At 38.1% G+C, this 22,593-nt stretch overlaps 2 protein-coding genes across 2 annotated transcripts; one reads left to right on the plus strand and one right to left on the minus strand.

The window, feature by feature from the left end:
• Positions 1–11,095: 11,095 nt before the first annotated feature.
• On the minus strand, positions 11,096–16,351 carry LOC115590454 (low affinity immunoglobulin gamma Fc region receptor II-like). The gene is made up of 6 exons (XM_030431817.1): positions 16,291–16,351; positions 15,968–16,024; positions 15,569–15,823; positions 15,172–15,417; positions 14,197–14,373; positions 11,096–11,103 (listed from the first exon to the last, which is right to left on the minus strand). Exons 1-6 carry the CDS (start codon positions 16,349–16,351, stop codon positions 11,096–11,098), a joined length of 804 nt encoding a protein of 267 aa, XP_030287677.1.
• Positions 16,352–17,337: 986 nt separating this feature from the next.
• LOC115590456 (chromosome partition protein Smc-like) lies at positions 17,338–21,810 on the plus strand. The gene is made up of 3 exons (XM_030431818.1): positions 17,338–17,342; positions 19,259–19,317; positions 21,039–21,810. The coding sequence occupies exons 1-3, from the start codon at positions 17,338–17,340 to the stop codon at positions 21,671–21,673; spliced, it is 699 nt and encodes a 232-aa protein (XP_030287678.1). The 3' UTR covers positions 21,674–21,810.
• The last annotated feature ends 783 nt before the right edge of the window (positions 21,811–22,593 follow it).

Here is a 22,593-nt window from a genome sequence, read left to right on the forward strand (position 1 = left end):
TATTTTTTATGATCAGAGATTAATTTTTGCATCTCGTCAACAGTTAAAAGTACCTTTTAAATTTGGCCTTAAGTATAAACTGGATATAAAATGTTAAATATTTGAGTTATTCACTTACCAGCTTTGTGAGCGTTGTGCTGTATCTGTGCACACAGCAATGCCAGGACGTTCACCACTGTAAAGACAAGAAAAACTCCAATTCAGACACTTCTTTGTAGCAACATGGAATATATTACAGTGAGGACTCAGTGATCTATGACGGACTCAGTACTCACACACTCTGCTGCAGAGAGCTGTGACCTCCATGTCGACTTGCTGCTGACTGTCTGATCGTTGAGGGTGAGACACAGCACAATGAGGAGAGCGCTTCCTCTTCCTGTGGAGCTTATTTCTGGGTTCTGAGGCTTCGCTGAAGTCAGAGCTGCTCTGATAGAAGCAACCAGAACTTATCTAAAGTAAACCCATATTATGTTTTCTGTATTTGTAAAATAACAGTGTAACATCATCAATGTAAATTGAACTGCATTAGTTGGATGCTTTGTTGGTCAGAGGTCAACAATTGACACTCGACCTAGTTCTGGATGTGAATGGCTCTGTGGTCACATTAACTATAATCAGATGAAAACTCCACTTAGACATCTAAAATAAAGCTTGCTGACAAGCATTTCACATAATATGACATGTTATGTGTTTTTGACTGTTATTAATGTTGTGAAATGCGTTCTGGTTTAGACATTTCCCTGGTCTCTGGGAACAAAGTTCAGTGTATGACCTATTCAACCAACCCGACCACCTTCCAACTTGGGACATAGTACTGCACTAGAGGGGCGCTTCATGTAATGTAAGTACAGCATCACACTGACCACGCTGTTGTATTTGACTTGTTGACATGAGAACAGGCTGCACTCACTTACATAGCTTACATGTTTTACAGTATGAACTGCTGTTGGTAATTAACCACAGTGATGGGAAGTTTAGTTTGTGGGTGACCACTGTGGGTGAGCACATCTAAAATGAACAGCAGTGCATCTTGTATGAGCGCATTCAGACGAATGAAGAGGCAGCGCACACAGACCACCGTCTCCAAAATAAACTCTGATGCTGTGAGAAGGTTGATGATCTCAGATGGCTGATGATAATTATCACACTGGTTATGTCGACCACGGCAGTTATTTTGTAACGCGTTTACATGCTTCGCTTCGCCCATGACTGTTTAAGACTGTGTACTCCAGTTGATGCTTTACATTGTCATTTTTAGAATTGTCTTCAGAAAGATGCATACTCTGCACACTCTTTAAGTCTCTGTCAGTACATTTTCTTCCATGACTTTTGTTGCATGCTCTTAAAATATAAACATGTAAATGTTATGTTCTTAAATCAATACAATCTTAACTCTTTAAGGACTTATATTATGACGAAATATTCCTAAAAAAAAACAAAAAAACAATGTGCACATTAATTAAGATCAACTGTGTTTTCATTATGCCAATTTGTAGATTTAGAATAGATATAAGTTATTTACAGAGCTAATCTCTGGCTCTGACCTCATGACTCCAGTCAACCAAGCACCAAACTCAGCACAGGGATTGACGATACTAAATAAGGACAATAAGAGATAACAGACAATAGTGAAATCAAACCAAGTTTATTCATATAGAAAGTTAAGGCAATTCAAGTGTGAACTGCATCACATAATGCATTAAAACTTACACATGAAAAACAGCACGTCAAGAAGTTACAATTCAAATTTTACAGAAAATGATCAAAAGACACTTTGCATTAAAATAAACAACTGTTGGTGATAAGTGAAAGGTAACCCTAACCCGAACCTACATGATCATTTACAGTATTTACAAAGCCTGTCTCCATGGCACTTCCACAGTTTTTTATGATTTGTTTTTTTTTTTCCATTCAAGAGAAATTGTCCTGGTAAACAGGTGAAGGTGAGGGTGAAGGTGGACCTTTTAAAATGCTATATAAACAGCAGTGGGCACGGCAGCAGTAAAAGCCACAACGTTCAGAATTATCATGCTCTATTCATATAAAAGTATGCCATGTAAGTGTGGCAGTGGACTAGAGCTGATTGCCTGAGCTGGCGTACAGACTCAGATGAATTAAATCACCATCCCTGCATTAATTCAATTTATTCATTTGTACACATAAAATGCACCTTCAACCAAAATGTCTCCTCTAACTTTCAGTATCGCGACTCCGCTGTGTCTGACCTGTAAGACAAACATGATCTGTAAAAACCATGGAAAAACAATCCCTCCCCACAGACCAGAGATGTTCTATTCTGTACATCATTATTACACACAGGCATGCACATCAGTGCTTCCTCGTATAGTTGGTGCACTTGCTCATATGCAACCAAAGGAAGCTGTCGAGGAAACAAAATTGTAAAAGACAACTGGACATACTCTGAAAGCACGTGCACCCTGCGCTTTAGACCTTGAGCCATAGATCGCTTAAAACCTTCATTAATGGAGTTATTCAGTACACAAAATGCATATGTTTTGGAAATTGCTTTGGTGAGCTCATGGTATGAGTTGATGTGATGTGGTTGCAAGATCTAGAAAAGAAGATCTTATTTTATTCCAGACTGATCTGTGTAAATGTCACTTGGAAAACATACAGGTAGCTTACCGGTTTGTTGAAAATCGAAAGCGCAGGTAGAGGGAGGAAAGGTCAATGTTCCTAAGAAAATTAAAGAAACACCAAATTAAAAAATTTACAAGATTTTGACTTACCAGGAGACACCACAATAACTTCAGCAATCCCTGAATCAAATTGAAAACTTTCTAAAAATCGACTGCAGTGATGACAAATCATAAGATATCTCATGCAAATATTGACATCACACTTTACATTAGGGAGCATACTTTAACTTGGAATCAGTTCTTTCTCTACCTTTTTTTGCTGTAGTAAAACAGTGCCATCACCAACCCCAGAGCCACCAATAAAACAGTCCCAATGATCCGTAGCACAGTGAAGCCATAATGGAAGCAATCAGGAGAAGGAGGGCAGTCTTCATGACGGGATCCAATCTCTGCAAAATATATGTATTTTTACATTATTTATAAGCATTAAAAACTCATCTGCATTTATGCTGACCTGATGTCTTGCTAGATTTGATGTCATCGATATGTGTCGTGCTGTGAGTGACACAAAATACACTTTGAAATTCAGTATGAGCGGCCAGAGCGGCCGGACTGAGTACCATTAGTAGAAATGAGATTTGAATGATGGATTGGATCAAATTAGCAAAAAAAAACATTTTATGTGGTCTTTTGTTGTCTAGACTTCCTTAAAATAAATGTGGATACGATCTGGATTGGCCAGAAAACAGATTTGGACTCGCAGTCTGAACACAGATTAAGTTGAGACCCTGTTATCTCTCACCTCTGACAGTCAGCTCGCTCTCTGGTGATACTTCAGTAACAGAGATGTTACACCTGTAGAGTCCCTTATTAGACTTTGAAACACTGTAGATGGTCATCTCTCCTGTGGCGCTTCTCCCAATGTGGAGTCCATCTTTATAGAAATCAGCAGAAGTAAGGTTGGACTTCTTGTTTCTGCAGCGCAGTGTCACATCTTCCCCCAACGCCACAGGAACAACAGGACTCTCCAGGATCACAGACCCAGCTAATCACCAGACAATGGTAAAAAATATTTATATTTGTTAAAATTAATTTAATATGTAGTGTTGCTTTTAATTAGAAAACAAATAGGGTAGACATAGAAAAGGCAAAGAAACGGTAGCATGTAGAAGCAAACATAACTCTCTAAAACTACCATTTGCACTTTGTGTTATGAGGCACTTTTTCTTACATGTTCGATTATCAAAATATGGAAATCAGTACACCCACAAATGGACAAATCTTCAAAAAGCTGCATGTCAGACACTATTCAAAACCTTTTGTTATTGCTATTGGCTGAACACACCTGTCACTGTGATGTCGACAAAGCTGCTTTTCTTTCCTTCAGCTTCACACCAGTATTCTCCGCTGTCCATTGAAAAGGCAGTTGCAATGGTGCAGGGTCCCAATATCTCCCATCCAATGTTACATGTGGTGTTCATCCCCTTGATCTTCCTCAACACCCTCCAATTGGTCAAATCGTTTGAAAAGCCATCACACTTTATAAAGACAGACTCGAATTCAAAGAGCTGCAGTCTGGACGGAACGATCTGAGGAAAAGTTGCCTCTGTGACTGGAAGAAAAGTATTATTTTCTACATAAAATATCATTCTAGATTTTCGTACATAACAGATGGTGTATTGGTACAGATCTAGATTGTCTCCATATAAAGATACCTCATGACAAACTAAAGTGCCTCCCCTTTCCAGAGTTTAGCACCTTTGCACTAAATATGATTTATGGTTGACATGAATGTTGGTATTGTGCATCAATTCAAATCCTCACATATCAACTACAGTTTATAGAATTATAGAATAAATGTCAGAGTGACTCACCAGCTTTGTGACCACAGCTGCGCTGAACTTGTGCAGAGAGCAGAAACAGCTGTAGGTTTATCACTGCAGAGACGAGAGAGAGACAAGACATTCATGCTTTTCATAAGAATTCACACCAACCTCATACATCATCTGTATAGAGATACTAATATCAATACATAAATTGTCAAAAGACAAACCGTCAGTACTCACACAGTCTGATGCAGAGAGCTGGGACCTCCATGTTCTCCTCTGACTGTCTGAGCATCACACTGAATAAGTTTCAGATGCAGCTCAACATAGAGGAGCATTTCCTCTTCCTGTGAGACAACAGACCACCTTCTATAGATGACACCAGAAAACTGACCACGTGTTCACAGACAACTGACTCATCATGAATGTAGTTGATCCCATACTTACCATTATACTACGCCTCCTTCTGGAGAATACCACTATAAGGCACACCAAAGAATGTATAGAAAGTCCATCTTTGCTAGATGTGTTTTCTGAACCCCTGACCAGCGATGGGGTTAATGCATTACAGAAGTAATGTGTTAGAGTAATATATTACTTTAAGCGTTGACAGAGTAATATAGCACATTTCTTGTGTGATCTGCAGTAATGCTGTTACAGTTACTAAGTCTGGTAATGTGTTTATCAGTGACATACCTTTATGGGAATTCTTCTGATGGGCTGCTTGCATGGAGTCAACCATTGAGACCTTGAGTGTCTGTCAGTTGGCAAAGCAGGTTTAATGATGCATGACTGTGCTGGCAAGCTTAGTATTACATATTGTGATGCCCCGATGTTATTCGACAATCTTCATACAGACAGTTTATGGGTTGAAAACACCAGGCTCATATTTCCTGAAAAATGAGAGGTTACTCGTATGCACATTAATGTAACTCAATAAAACAATAAAAAGCCAACACAGATTGTCTGATTATAGTAGGCGAGGCTGAAAGTGCATATCATTTTATTACTGGACTTTGACTGTGCAACCTACTGTCTACTCTGGTTAGAAGACTGTTTGTCGCACACAACAGGTATGTCAGCTTTTGATAACAATTTTGTTTTAGTTCCTGTGTCTGAAATAACATATTATAGCCTGGTTGTAGGACAAAAGCCAAGTTGCCATCATACGCAGAGATTGATAGATTATGACAGCAGATACATGGAAGACAAGACTGTTAAATACAGGTAAGGAAATTTCCGTGTATTTTTAGTTAAAGAGTAACAGTTGAGAGAGGTCACTCAAGGGACCGTGAGTTTGAATACTTGTCATAAACTTGTCCTGCCGCTCAGACTAAAAATACAAATCAGAGAGACTGGACGAAGAAAGAATGAGGTGGTACATTTTGAGCTGAGCTTGAATCCTTTGTAATCGATAAATAGTTAGTGACACTGAATACACAGTGTATAGTGTCAGTATTGAGACAACCCACATTTTACTTGCATTAATGGTGTTTGACTGCCAAGGGAGTGAGTTCATATAATTAATTTTGAAGCTTTTACAAACTTTACAGTTTACAGTTGATTTCTTTTTATTTCCAGAATTCCAGAATGATTCACCAGAAGAACAGAAACTCCATAAAACCTCTGCCATGTGACCTCAGTCCGTTGGTTTTACATCAAACTGTTGTCTTAGTTCTCCTGGCACACTTTTGTATAGGTAAGTTACACAATGATAAAAACAAAACAAAGAACCTATAGCCATGCTAGGAGTTCTTTGAGACTGTGCTTAGGCATTAGGTGCTTTGTGCTAAATGCTTCAGCATGCTAATATGCCTTGATTACATTGCTAACATGCTGATGTTTAGCAGGTATAATGTTTATCATATATACCCTAGTTTAGCCTGTTAGCATGCCAACATTTGCTCATTGGCACTTGACTGAGGACACAGTTGGAAGTTTGGCAGCATTTTATCATACAGAAAGTTAGACCTGATGACGATTGTAGATGAATGTCCACAGCAACAAAGGAGCTGAAGCTAGAGTTAAAAACAATACCTAACTTTCTTCAGGTCCCTCTCAAGTGATTGGACAACCTCAGCCAATAGTAGCAATGGTTGGTGATGACATACTTTTGCCATGTCACCTGGAACCTGCCACTGATGCTGTTTCCTTGACTCTGGAGTGGGCGAGAGCTGACCTGAACCCCAGGTTTGTCCATGTGAGACGAGAAGGTGTGGAACTCCTGATTGATCAGAATCCGTCCTACATTGAGAGAACCTCAGTGTCCATCAACAAACTGAAGTGTGGAGACCTTTCCCTGAAACTCTCCAAAGTGAAGCTGTCTGATGAGGGAATTTACAGATGCCTTGTCCCCAAACAGGGAACAAAATCTGAAGTGAAGCTTGTTGTGGGTAAGTGAGCATATATTAATTTATCCTGTAAACATGAATGCAAAACATAAAGACAACTGACACATTGACACTGCTTTGTTACATTCAAGAAAGAAATGTGACGTGATGGGTTTACCTTCGAGTTACTTTACAGCAAAGTGTGTCTCATGCAGATGCCAAATGGCAATCTGGTAATAAAAATCAAGCTTGACTTTAGCAGTTTAATGGGGGTAATGTGCATTCTACATTCTGTCTTTTAAAAATAGGTTGCATGCCAATGGCTGCCAGCCAAGATTTCAGCACATAAACAATGTAGTATTAGTCCTTGTTAACTTATTGTTTAAACAATCATTGTGAATTTTTCATCAACAGGTTTGGTCTCCTCACCTGTTCTTGGGCTTTCCAGACTCAGCAGTGAAAGCAGTGGAGTGTTGTTACAGTGTAACTCTACAGGCTGGTATCCAGAACCTGAGGTGCTCTGGCTGGACGGTGAGGGAAACCTCCTCTCTGCTGGACCTACAGAGACAGTCAGAGGTCCTGATGACCTCTTTACTGTCAGCAGCAGAGTGACTGTGGAGAAGAGACACCGCAGGATCACCTGTAGAGTCCAACAGAACAGCACCAACCAGACCAGAGAGGCACATATACATGTTCCAGGTAAATAATTTATATCTATATATCCATGTAAATTTTTTTATTTATAGTTAAGTTGGGTTTATTGCAGACAAAATCTTATCATTATTTCAGGAGATCTATTTGTGGTTGGATCTTGTTCCGTCAGTCGTATCATCATTATTTCTGTCGTTGGCCTCATCATTTTCCTTGCAGCTGTCGTGGGTGCATTTTTAATAGGACGTAAGGAAATCCGTAAGTCACAAATTCAGTTTTCTTGATTTTAAGTAATCCAGCAGTTATAGGGTATCTTGGGAAATTTTCTACTAAATTATATTTTCCCATGTGGACAACAGTTTTTGAAATTGGTCCAGTGATTATGACAGGGCTGCAACCAACAGCTGCAAAATGGGCAGCAGTGTAATCTTTCTGGGCTTGTCAAAGAAACAAAGTTTTATTTTTCTGTAAAGATCTTTTTCTATAATGATGTCCCACAGTTACAGTAACAATTTGAGTTAGTGGCAGAGACAACCAATTTCTCTGGATGTTCATTGATGGTGTGCAATCAACATGTCAGGTTAGACTGCAGTCTGTTTTGTGGCTGCACACTGTAGTGTTCTCGCTTATTACTGGACCAATTTAAATAATTGTTGTCCATATCATATAGTTCTGTTGTGATTCTATTTCTAGTACAAACACAAGTGAGCAAATTAAGACAAATACAACACGTTTAATTGTTAATTTCTATTCTCACAGAGACCAAGACAAACCATGAAGATAAAACTGAGCTGGGAGAGCGTCAGTCTCTGACGGGGTCAGACAGAATGAGTTCCCTACTCCTAGCTGAAAAGGAGAAAAAGAACCACATGAACAAAAGAAACAAAAGCCTTGATGAAGAGTTAGATAAAAAGGGGATACAACTGATAAGTGTGACAGAGATTATTGAGACATTAAAGAACCATAAGGAGGATCTGAAGCACCAGAAAAAGCGAGTCTCTGAGATATTTGCGGAGATTTTAGAAAAGGAGGTGAAGACAGAGGAAAAAAAGTGGTTTAATAAGAAAAAAGAGATCAAACTGAGAAGAACTGCAGCACGTGATGAAATACTTACGAACACAGAGAAACTGATGGAGACCACAGAAGAAATGATTATTAAGATGACAGAGATGAAGGTGAGGCTAGAAGTAGACCAGAAGCAAGTAAATAAACAACTAAAGGAAGAAAAGAGATTAGATCCTGATGAAAACAGAGCAGTCAGAGAATTAAAACGTAAAACAAACGATGCAGAGTCCTCGTTTATGTCACATGTCATAGAATAGGAAAAAATGATGTTTGACTCTCACTCCCAACTCGTAAAAAAAAAAAAGAAAAAAATTACTAATAGCTCCTTCAACCCATCCCAAGGGAGCAGTTGGTGAGGGTCACGCCTGGTGACCGCTCCAGATCTGAACCAGCACACTGGCAGGAAAACATACCTGCAGTGCATGTCTTTATGGTGGAGGAAACCAGAGTACCAGGAGAAAACCCATGCAAGCACCGGGCGAGCATGCAAACTCTAACCAGAAAGGGGTTCTAATCCCACTGAGGCAAGAGTGCTTACCACTGCGATGCCATGCTGATCCATCAGATATACTGTAAAATATATTTTGTACTCTGTTTTCACACAATGAACATGAACATCTGACAAAGTGAAAATGACTTAAGCTTGATGCTCTAGTATTCTGATTTTCTTTTTTTTCTGTTTTTGTTTTTCTCCTTGTCTTCTGATCGTCATCTCAGTTTCATATACTTCATATTATTGTTGGTGTTGCATTGCAGTTGTTTTTTAATATATTGTTATATTGTGATGACTGATACTGTTTTCTTCAGTGACATGTACAGGCCAATCCTAAATCGAATCTCTCATCAAGTTTTTATTAACTTTTACTAGTCATTGACGATTAATGTGGCATTTGTCAACATGCATGTGTGCGAATAAGAAAAGTGAAGTTGGCATCCTACAAATTCATGAATCAATACACATATTAAATTCTGTACAGACAAATGGCAATCATGTCTTTTCTACAAAACCAGAGCAATGAGATAATCTTATATGTACAGACACTCATCATCTTTATTTTCATTGTTGGACTATTTTTTTTTTTCATGAATCCATTGTACATGACATAACCAATATCAACCCTGTTAAACGCTTTGCAAAATATTTGGTAATTACAATTACAATTCAGTTTCAAAAATAGGAACAATTTAACACTGGTTAAATCCTGTTCACTAAATATCTGTTATTGTCTTGTGTGGAATATGGAGACACAATGGAATCACTAAGTCCCAAATGAATTAAATTATTTTCAATGGCAACTTACCATCACAGCTCTTTGATCAATGTTAATACAACATTTTTTTTACTGTTCTGTTTAGTATAATAGAAATATAATATAATTTAGATAAGTAACATAGAATGTAAGCCAGTCTTTCTGCCAGCTGTTGGTGGTTGTTGCTTCTCCTCTACTGCCATCATCTGGTCAATATGATCATTTGTCCAACACTATCTTTCTATCATCCTTAGCAGTACTTTGTGTGTAGGGCTATTTCAAATGTCAGCATGCTAACACATTAAATACGATGATGAACATGGTAAGGAACTGTTTAAAATTACGATTGTCATTTTGAGCAGGCTGACTTGAGCATTTAGCTCAAAGCACTTAGTACAGGCTTATAGAGCTGCTAGCATGGCTTTAACTCTCTAACTTATGTTGGGTTATGTCTCATGTGAGCATCAAAAGTTGAAATTTTTCATACTGCGAGTGTATTAAGTACACTTTTAGGGTTTGAATTCATCATCTGTTTTCTTTCGTGCTTCTGTGTCGTGTGGTTTCTCAATCAAATTAAACAAAACATTTTTATGTTTATATGTGAATTTTACTTGGCCTTTTGTGTATTTACATAGGTTCAATGATTAGTACAACATCCATGGATAAGAAGAACCATTAAGTGTAATAACAATGCTTTATGTTTTGTTTTTTCATGTGTTCCATCACCTACATGAAATGTTTGAGCCCAGATTGTGGGGCAGGGTTACACTTCAATACTTTATTTGCTTTTAGTGATTTAGAATAAACACAGTATATACAAGCCTTCTTTTTCATTGACAGTATTTCGTCTTTGGAGGGCAGCATTGAGCTATGAGTGCTGACACGTGGACATTTACTTAACACAAAACATGACATGACATTGTACCGTGTATCTGCAAGTTTTTTGTTTTTTTTTCATTTGACAGATTACACATTCACATTCGATCATTATAGATCTGTGACACTGACGATAGTGGTTGACCACAGAGACTACATTTAAAACTAGCAGCAGCGAGTCTGTTCTTGTAACTAGGATCTTCAGATGTGTTAACAGACGGGGCAAGTAGAGTCTTTCACACTATAATCAACTGCAAACTTTCAACAATAGACTTGCAAAACTCTCAGATGAAGGCTAATTTGATCTCAAAGTCTGAGAACCACGTTAGTCTATTTTAAAATGCTCTCAACTGCCATTCTATGTACAATTTCTTTTGTCATGTAACCATGTTAATGTACATATATATATATAACTATATATAGTATGCTGTAAGGTTGCATTTCTTTCTGTCTTGCAATCACTGTTTCTCATCCATCCTTCAGTGGGTTTTTTGCTGTCAGTAACCTGGAAGACACAGGGTTATAGTGGTCAATTGGGTAGAAATAAGGTGCTATCGTATGCATGATTAGAGATTAACACATCAGTCAAGCTTTTATATAACCAGTGAGATTTAGTAAAATGTGCATTACTTTCCTCTCTCCTTCCTCGTTGTTGTGACAGCATATGTTGCATCCTTCATGTGATAACCTTTTGACTACCTGTAACAATATATGGATTTATATATATATATATATACTATGATCAGCCTTCTTTGTATTTCTCTTAATCCCAACTTTGTATACAATCTTTGGTTTAGCACAAGCATTTGCCAAAGTTGTTTTCCTGTCTGGATAACATTTTCAGTTGTAGCCCCCACTCATAAAAAAAAAAAAAAATGCAAATTACCAAACCATTCCAAACCTTGCATAAAACTCTAAAATCTATCTATGGAATTCTCATGTGAATTATGAAAAGAACAAGAAACAAGTTCCAAGAATATGAAGTAAATAAACATGTGTGAAACTAGTAGACATGATATAATTTAAAGAAAATTACCTCTCTTCTTCTTGGGTTTTCTGACACTAGCGTATGTGGGTATTTGTGGATTAGGTACACGTCCATGTTCATCCACTGAAAATATGAATATAATAAAGTATTTAGTAGTATGAAGACAGACAGTTATGCGTTATGCTGCTTTATTTAGTGGGGTTTCCGAAGGACGTATCATAGGTCCCCTCTTGTTTATTATATACATATTAACTGTAAGGCAGATTTTGTGTAAATATGCCTTTAATTTCCAGTGCTATGCAGATGACAGCCAACTGTAAGATCTGACTACTTAACTTATTGTCTTATCTAAATGTATTTCTATAATGGCAGATATATGCAATGTTACTGCAGTTAATAGACAAATAGTATATTAAAGTGTATTTCACGTTATGACACGACACATTTCAAGATATAACAGGACATTTTTCACTTAATAATAGTATATGCATATAGGATAATGTCACAATGTGTAAGTACTTTTCTTAATAAACTACTTGATACTCACCTGTTTCTGATTCTGTTTCTGGCATCTTAAACGAAAAGGAAATCTCTGTAAAACAAAGTTAAGAATAATTACATCAATTAAAAAAAAATACATGGGGTAAGGCTACAAACCATTGAACATTGTAAAATAATTAATCAATGGGGAAGAGCATTTCCAGTCGATATTTGTAATATTCTAGTTTCCTACATAATCTGCATGTGGAGACTAAAGTATGGTAAAAGGTAAAGTAAAGATTGTGGTTTTGGCAAACAAGTCAATGTTAGAATGCGTTTCAGGTTAGACAACAATAATCGAATGAGACCCCCCCCCCTCGAGAGATCAAGTTAATTTAATGAGTTTTAACAACCTCAGAAATGACCACACGATAACAATACATTGCAGTATATGCCTCCATCAAGAAACCATCATCAAAAAGCCACAAATAATGCTCAGAACAGCACCAAACTTCAGCAACAGTACAAATAGGGTCTCAGCACATAATAGTTCGGGGCATTCAACCTCCACTAGCTTAGCTAGATTTCAACTGAAAAGCAAACACAACTCACAACTGTCCTGCAAGAGCTTCCTGTTGTGGGGAAGTCCCGATGCGACGATTACCGAGTGCGGTAAGAAATGCTCAATTCTGTTCTATTCCCTGTCCGCTCTTGATAATAACTGTTATAAACTGGTACGTAAGAACTTTGATTGCTTTTCCATGGAGTCATAATCATACATTTTCATCCTTGAGCAGCGGAACTCTACTGCACTCGGTAATCGTCGCATTGGGACATCCCCACAACAGGAAGCTGTTGCAGGACAGTGGAGAGCTCACTTCACTATAGAAATCCAGCTAAGCTAGCGGAGATTTGCAGCAGTATATTGTTAGAACTAAATTAATGGTCTGCTAACTTGATCTCTCAAGGGGAGGTCTCATTTGGTGTCACAGTGTTTTACATCATTGATTAAATTTACACCGTGGGTTTTTGTGGTGACAGTTTATGAAAAGACATCAATTTCACGTCTGTAACAATGTCTATACTCCGGCATGAAACAAAGGGCCAGATTTACTTACTTTGAATAACATACTTAAGATCTTTAACTCATGTAATTTTTCATTAAATTACATCTAGTATCTAGCTTAATTTTGAACTAATTTTAACAGAAACTGAAGCTTATCGCCTGAAATATTCCTCTAGAAGCTTTATTTTGAAAGTCTAATCAGAAGTTGCATGTTTATTATTTCAAATCGGAATTTGGAAGGAGAACATTTACTGCTTTTTACGCCTTGGTGTGGCAAAAGGTGAAGCTGACACGGTGAACTGGCGGGGCTGCTACATACTTTGGCACGATACTTGGTCAGACCTCCACATACCATCCCATACAGGGTTTGTAATACAGTAGCCACCTAAGGCACATCGGTTTGTTGTTTTGACTTAATTTGCATCTATTTGAGACATTCTGGCATCAACTTGTGATCTTTGTTGTTGTAATAGTTGGGCACTGTAAGTTAACATAGCATTCTAATGTTTTTTTCAGGCCTCAGTCATTCAGGAGGATGAAACACTTAAATTTAGCTGATCAACTGTCAGAGAAATACCTCTAGTCCTGTGTATTCTGACGCTAGTATACATGGGCCGTTGTGGCTCAGGTACGCTGCAATGCTCATGCTCTGAAAAAATAAAAGTAAAAGGTTAGATTTAATAGGACTGAGATAGACATATATCTGTTAAAACTTTTTTTTATTTACACATTGTATTATTTTATTTTCTCCTGAAACTTAAATCAATTCAGTTCAAAGTAAAAAAAAAAATACAAATGTTGTGGCTCGAGGCGTTGGGCTCCGACTAGACTGTCTTATTTAAATTAATTTCTGAAATTATGGCAATATACAATGTAATACTTATGACTTGGTACTTACCTTCTTCTGATTCTGTTGTTGGTACCTCAGACAAAATGACTGCAGCTGTATAGTAAATACAAAAATCATGGCTTCAATGAAAAACAAAAACTTTTTTTATGTGTATTATTTAAGGTAGACATTTTATTAGATAATTTAAGCATAGTGGTAAGTATTTTTTCAGTACCTCTGTGTTTCTGACGCTGTAGCAGTCCCAACACAAACAGCAGTACCGCCACACAGAAAACAGCGACGGCCAGTGTTACTACAATGGAGAGCAGAAGGGAGCCACGGCGAGGAGGATGAGGAGGAGCCTCATGAGTCTCCAGAGATGTTGTGTCTTGAGGTGCAGGAGTGACATACACTGTCAACACCAGGAGAAAAGATGGTTTGACAATATGGAAGTGTTGAATGTAAAACAGTTTCCATGATCAGCCAGTAAGCTCATACATAGCTGTCTCGTCAAAGTTACAAAACATTTCTATGACAAAATAGGCGAAGATATGTCCTCTTTCCGTAGTTCCCCTATCCATGGATCTGCATCTACATGTTGCTGTAGGGCAGGAGTCACCAACCTTTTTGAAGCTGAGAGCTACTTCATGGGTACTGAGTCATACGAAGGGCCACCAGTTTGATACACTCTTCTGAAATAACAAATGTGTTCAGTTTGCCTTTAGTTATATATGATTATTAATGATTAATGATACTCATCTATGTGAAGACACTGATCACGTTAATGATTTCTAACAATAATTATCAACAATGACTTAACAAGGTGGGAAACAGATAATATCAGTATTCAATTATCATTTTTAGAACAGGCCTGAGGGCTACTCAAGTGGTCCTTGGGGGCTACCTGGTGCCCGCGGGCACCGTGTTGGTAACCCTTGCTGTAGGGCATCGTGCAATATTCTTTGTATTTTAGTTACAGTGTTTAGGAAATCTGTGTGTGATACCGCATTGTGACTGTATTTTGATTGTAGATAATGCTGCTATGTCAACTGTGTTCTGTCAAACGCCAAGACAGATTTCTTCCAATAGAGACAATCTAATCTAATGTAAACTACTCGTTAGTATGTATGAAAATGTATTTTAACCTATTCTATTTGTATTTTGAGCTTTTTTATATATGATTAAACAATGAAACAATGATACGTCTCACCTCCAACAGCCAGCCAGCTCTCTGCAGAGTTTCCAGCCCCAGAGATTCTGCACTTGTAGAGTCCTTCGTCAGACCTGGAAACGCTGTTGATGGTCATCTCTCCTGTATATCCAGTCCCACTGAAGTGGCCATCTTTAAAGAAATCAGCTGGGAGGTTGGAGGATGTCGCCCTTTTTCTACAGCGCAGAGTGACGCTGTGTCGTTCCATCACAGGGAGAGCAGGACTCTCCAGGATCACGTCACCAGCTGGACAAGAAAACAAATCAGCAATTAATCATGCAAAATAAGACCACGATCAGTTAGTGAACTTCATCCGAAATGAATCACCAGGATCCGTTTGTTGAGATGAGCTGTGGAGTTACACATGGTGACCAGCTAGCTGACCCCTGTAACGTACCAGTGACAGTTATGTTGACAGAGTCCGTCCTCTCTCCATTTCTATTCTCACACCAGTATGCTCCACTCTGCGATACAAAGGCTGGTTTAAACTTCACCGATCCTGTAGATGTCTCATATCGAGCAGTTTTTGAGGGAACCTTTGTCATCACCCTCCATTCAGCTGGGCCATGAAACCCCGCACAGTTAAATGAGATTGAGTCATATTCAAAGAACTGCAGTCTGTTTGGATCAATGTGAAGAAAAGCTGCATCTGCTGAGGGGAGATAAGAGACAGGTTTCCATTCATAGGTAGGATATGGAAATAAACAACTTGAGCATTTTGGTGTATAATATTCAAGGATTAAAGAATTGTTGAAATGTTTATGTTCATTCTATCAAAGAAGAAACCTGAACTCACCAGCTTTGTGATCATAGTAACCACTCTGAACATTGAGCAGCAACAATACGTTCACCACTGGAGAGACAGAAGAAGAGAGCAGAGTGTCAGACAAAGTTCATGTCTTTATAGTGTTTGTGCAGTTACTTTGACATAAACAGCCAACCAGCCACTGCATCAAACAACAACTAACACTGCTGAGCATCATTAGATTAGGTTTGAATCAAAGGTCTAGATTTTATTCTTTGGATAATTTACCAAAGTGACCAATTAGGAGAAGTAGGTGTGTACTGGAAAAGGGACTTTAAAATGGCCTGCACGGGAGAGAAGGTCGGGGTGGTTACTTGTAGATTTCCTATGTTCGAAGGTTCGAGAGGATTTCTGGTAGAACAGAGGGCAAAGCATTGGGCAGAACTTTGCCAGGATTTGAGAAAACCAGGGAGCAGCCACCCTGATTCAGATGCAGGCGTAAGATCTGTTTCAATAAAGATTGCTCTATCATTCCACCCAGCCTTGCCTCAGCAAAATTATTTTATCATCAAACTACACGCCGACACCTTTTGAGGAAGAGAGTACACCACTACTCAAGAATTCACACAATATGTATGATAACATTTGACACACAAATGTCTAAAATGATTGAATGATGAACTTATGCCGTTTGATATCGGAAAGGTCAGAGGTTAAATGCACTGTGACACAATGCCACACCTTTGGAAGAACAGACTGACTGGTGCACAGATTATAGTTATTTATAATAATAATAATAATAATGTGATCATAAAGGATAAAGTTTGGACCAGGATCATAACAGTATTGTGCATTGTGATAAACATCCACAACACTATGATACTGCCCAATAACAGTTAGTACTTGCTCTACAGCTAGGTGCAAGCTGCGCTTTGATATTTAAACACGGTCAGCTATAAAGATGACCGGTTAATGGATTGGATTTGTATGGCACTTTCAAGTCACCCAAAGCGCCTGACAGGGTTCCAGGTTCCATTCATTCACACACAGTCATACTGGTGGTGGTAAACTACGATAGTAGCCACAGCTGCCCTGAGGCAGACTGACAGAAGCGTGGCTGCTATTCAGCGCCTACGGGCCCTCTGACCACCACCTCAACATACAGCAGTCATACACATTCACACAAGGCAAGGTGGGTGAAGTGTCTTGCCACAAGGACACAACATGTAGCAGTTGGCCGGGCGGGGATCAAACCGCCGACCCTCCGAGCATAGGCCGACCTGCTCTACCTGAGCCACGATGGCCCCAAGTTAGTTCTTTAAATGTGCATTCCTTTTTAAAACCAATGGTTACAAAAACAGAACTCACAAAAGATACTACGATATATAATCTATGATTAACATCACTATGACACAGGAACTATGAGGTAAGAGATGTATCTGTGAACACAGCCATATTGTCTACACATGTATAACTGACATTAAACCTTGATCTGATCATACCTGATTTTGTTTTCAATTCAAAGTGTATTTTCTATCAAACTCTTCTGATTAGATTTGATGTCAGAGTAAAAAAAGAAAGCAGACTCACTCAGTGTGATGCACAGCGCTGTCACCTCCATGCCGTCTCCAACTGTCTGAAGATCAGACTGAACTAAGGCTAAATATGATGTAGGTGATGGCGCAACACTTCCTTTTCCTGTGCAGCATAGAGACCATAGCAGTATGTAGCATTATAACCGTCAGCCCCGAAGTTTCTCTGAAGGATAAAAATACTCAGATTTAGCAGGTCAACTGTCAGAGCCTCTTTTTGTCTGAGTGCAAACTATCAGGTGAAGTAAAGTGAAAGTCAAGGTTATTATTTTAACTCTAAAAATTCAGATCCTTTGACCTGTTTGTTGTAGAATTAAGGACTCTCTGCATTGAACACAGTAGACATCCTAGACAACAACGTACATGTTGGCAATGTGAGTTTTTAAAAATAACAAATAAGTTGAGACTTTATTTCTTTACATTGTAATTTCATTTACAACTTCAACTACGTTTCTTCAGGGTCCATTTTGAGTGTTTATCATGTGACAGTGCTGTGCTTATGATCTCGCTAGGGTTAGGAAAATGTCATGATTAGGCTTACAGTTCTTGTTTTGGTTGCCACAGTGTCAACATAACCAACCCTGAAAATGGTCCCAAGATACCCTCAGAACTAGCCAGTGGTGTCACACTCACACATATAAATGTTGAGACACATTGACATTGTCCACTCCACCTCCAGTTATGACAGTCATGAATACTTGTTAACGTGATATGAAATGTTTGTAGAGAAGTCCGTATGGTCAAAAGGCCTATGACACAAACAAATTTGAAGTTTTATCAGGGCTTTGCAGAAATGTTCTCTGGCATCATTTCATCCTAGTGACTGGGCTTCAGTAGATCATGATCCAAAAATAAAGTATATGGTCAAAAGTATGTGGACAACTAAGCATTACTACCATCACATAACATGTAATTACGAAACCAATCTGAAGCTATTTAGAAACAAAAACTGAGTTGTCCACACAGTTTCAGCCTTCTTTTCTCTCTTCCTCCCAGACAGTACAAGTAGTTCAATGCTGCCCTCTGTTAACCATTATTACACATATCAAACATGATTATTTCATCTATTCTGCCAAAAAACAAAAACAAAGAAGAAACCCATTGCTGCTATATAACTATAAATCACCTAACAAGGATGCTATACAACAAATTAAACATGTAAAACTGAAAAACCAACAATAGTGAGAGAGACCAGGCCTGCTATTAAACAATATCAGTTCAGTGAACTCTCATTATGACCAGAGTCTGTACGCACATCCTCACAGGCCAATTAAAGTGTAATTGCATTAAGTTGTTTTTTTCTTATTTGTTTGTAAACTTTTTCAAGACAGAATTAAGACAATTATTTCAAAAATATGGGAATCATTCATTTGAGCATAACTTAATAATAATAACTCTATCTAAACAGCTCTGTTAATGCAACTATCCTGTTCAGAGTGGTAAACAAGGTCTGATGAAAAAATAATATAGGTTAAAACAGTCAAAGAATTGTAATATACATTTAATATGATAAACATTAAAAAGACCAACGTTTTAGAATTCTATGAGCAGTTAGAGCACTGATATAAAACATGTCATTATTAGTGAATATGCTTGATGTGTGACTGTGATTGTGAGATAAAAATAAAGTGAACGGCATGCAACATTGTTCCTGCAGTGTGAAATCTACACCTGGATGTTGATCCAAGCTGCAGTGAAAAGGAATGGAATACACAGTGTGACCGGAGCTTATCTGTTGACACGCTGCCAGAACATTTAAGGACTTTGACCTTGCAGCTAGTGAGCTGAAGTCTTGCTGTGCGCAAAAAGGTAAGAGGACGTTTTAAAATTCAAATCTTACCTTAGTCTATCTGTGCAGATTTGATTAATCCATTCTGAAAAATGATGTGTTCTCAACTGCAGCTATAATCATCTTTCATCAAAGTTGTTCAGAAGTTAAATGTGAAAAAGTCACAATAAGGTCTGAATCTATTGAAATAATATTAACTCTGCCTTGGCATAGATAGTTTAGATGGCGTGAACTCGATGTCTTCAGTTGGAACTTTGCCTCTGTTTTAAACATGATAGTGAATATGCTGATGTGAAAATAGTTTATAGTGTAAGTAATCTGTAATATGTTAACCCTTTAGGCACTAGGTTTTTTTTAAAAAAAATCTAGATTTTGACATCTAAATCTCAGAAGGCTGTGGCTTGAAAGTGGTTTGAGATAGAGAGAGAGAGAGACAAAGTGTAAATGAAACAGATATTGAGAATGACCTAAGTGTATGTAGGGAGTAAATTTTCCCATCTAATTTGCATATTATGGCATCGTTTGTTTTTAATACTTTGTGATATTATGTGGTGATATTACTCTGTGATTTTATGCTTTTATCCTATGTAAGATGACCTTAGGTGACTTGAAAGGCACCGTCAAACAAATAAAATGTATTATTATTTTTATCATATGGCAGCGGCCATATTGGATTATGTAATTTCCATGAAATACCTGATATTTTGAAAGAGAGTTGAACTTATTTCATCAGATTCATCCCCTCCGCGACTAGCACGCTGACTAATTTACCAACCGTCATCTCCCAAACGTAGATTTTCCCCTTCAGAATCAGAATCTGCGAATAGGAGCACAATCACTTCTCTACATGTCAACTTTTTGCTCGCCATTGTCGTTTATTTCGTCTCAATAACTTCTAAATCAGGCAAAACCGTTTCAGCAAATAGCTTCGTGGCACACTGTCTCCGGTCTCTCACCCAACAGTTTGCATGGGATTTCCTCAAACAATTTGCATTGAAGCAGGACGTATTTCCAGCTAAGGTCTAAGTACGGGATGTCTGCCAACTAGTGGTGGGGAGCATGAATGACATATAACACTCAATTCTGAGAAAACTGTTTTGTTCAGTACCACTGGGTGTCGCAAATTTGCGAATGTGGCGCCTAAAGGGTTAATGTGTTGCCCTGTGTTTTATGATTTCAGATGTTTCCTTCATGGAATAGTTCAGATCAGCGTCTGCCAAGAGGCGTTATTGTTGGTGGTGTGGCTGTTTCTGCAGTGTGTGGTTCTGCAGCAGTTGCTTTATGGATGTGGAAACGTTCCAAAAAATGTGAGACACCAACTCGATTTCTTGTAACACTGTGTCATGAGGCGGTCATTCAAATTTTCCTTACAGCCTTTGAAGATAAAAACATGTTCATAGTATTATCTCTATTTCACATTATTATTAATGAAAATAGGAAATGTAGACATAAACTGATCCATATCCTTCATTGACTTTGATCTTAAACTGTCTTAGTGGTCAAAATAATTGGTAGATGAATATGAGAAACAGGTGGAGGCAAGGATCTTTAGCTTTTTTTGATAGAAATGAAAAAGAAAACATCAGACTTGGAAAAAGCTTTATGTGGGTTTAGCACCGACTTGAATATAAAGTAATTATAGTTGTTGTGCCCTGTCATGTAAAACCTTCTTTTAACAAAATCATGTATATGTATTTACCTCTTGTTATAATCATAATTATAATTGTCTTCTCTCATTTAGCGTCACAACATTCCTCTTCAAAAGAAGGACAAGATCAGAACTCGGATGAGATAAAGGCCAAACCTCAACTCCTAGAGAAGATAAAAGAAGAGCTGGACAATGAAGTGTACAAAATGACCATGTTTCTATGCTACCGGAGCATGCTGGAGAACCACAGGGAGCTGTTCAAACTGCAGCTGGAAGACATGGAGAGAGAGAGAGAGGACAACAAGGAGAAGATCCAGTCAGTGGAGAAGTTAATAACAGAGAGTGAGAGAGAAAAGGCAACTGAGACAACAGAAGAACTCCTCAGAGAAAAACAGAAGCTGTTGAGTGCTCAGTGGACACTGGAGAGGAGAAAGGAAGAACTTAAGAAGGTGCAGCTGAACACAGAGAAAGTGCTGCAGAGCGAAGAGGCAGACGGTCTTCTGACCAGGATGACCGAGAGGAAGCAGAATTTAGAGAAAGGAGCATATAGTTTGGGTAACCTTATTATAACTTCTGCTATGTGGGTATTTTTCTGGATCTGTCATTCTGTTCCTGGATCATCATCAATGATATTGTTCCAGGAAGATCACAAACACGGTATGTCTGATCGTACAGATGTCCGCACATGTATAGAGCCGACTCTGCAGCCAGCACAGATCAGGTACTGACACCATCCCTTTTATCTAACAGCCATTTACTACAGAAGATATCAACAGCAACAAAAACGTGTGTTTAGTTGGAGGACTTGTTGTTATCAAGACATGTAATTTCACTACCACTTGAATAAAGTGCTTTTCTGACTTGGCCAAATGTTTTCTTCATTAATACAAAGCCATTTGCTTCACATATTTAGAGTGAGACTGTGCTGGACAATATATTAAAGAGTGAGGCAACACTTAACAGTTTTGGTAGGCTGCTGATGTATTTTGTCTATGATTTAACTATAAGGGTCAGCTAATTCTAATTACTTGAAGGTCTAACACACAGATGTGTTAAGCTCAGATGTCAGGGGATGTGATTGTTCTTTATTATCTACGCCTGTTGACCTCTGTCTCCACAGTTGTACTGCTGTTCCATTTTTTGCCTCACTACAATAACACTAAATATGACTAGACAACTAAATATTACTTGCAGCTCATTAGGAATTTACATACAAAGAGCTGTACAGTGTGTTGGTATATAATAAATTCAAACTATTTTGAAGTAGCTATGTCCACCTCAACATCTACAAGTCACAATGTTACAGTAATCTTATTACTTGCATTTTTTTTTTGTCTATATAATTTTAGTAACTGAACATTAGACACAGTATCTTGTAAGTGACGAAAGAGACTATACTTGCAACCTTAATAAGGTCCTTTTACGTGATATGTTATTTCAATATTGTAATACTCTATAGCTTTCTGTCCCACTGTGAGATAGTGTGTTTTACAGTAACAGTAAAACAAACAGGTCAATTCATTCATTTAGTAAGCTATTATGTTATATTACTGGTAATCATTTACTTTACTGATAGTGCTGTGCATAGAGTTAAACAGCAGCTATTCACACAGTTACGGTGAAAGTGAAAGGAACTTGATATCTGACA

Source organism: Sparus aurata, chromosome 10 (genome assembly GCF_900880675.1).
Source record: "Sparus aurata chromosome 10, fSpaAur1.1, whole genome shotgun sequence".
Taxonomy (NCBI): domain Eukaryota; kingdom Metazoa; phylum Chordata; class Actinopteri; order Spariformes; family Sparidae; genus Sparus; species Sparus aurata.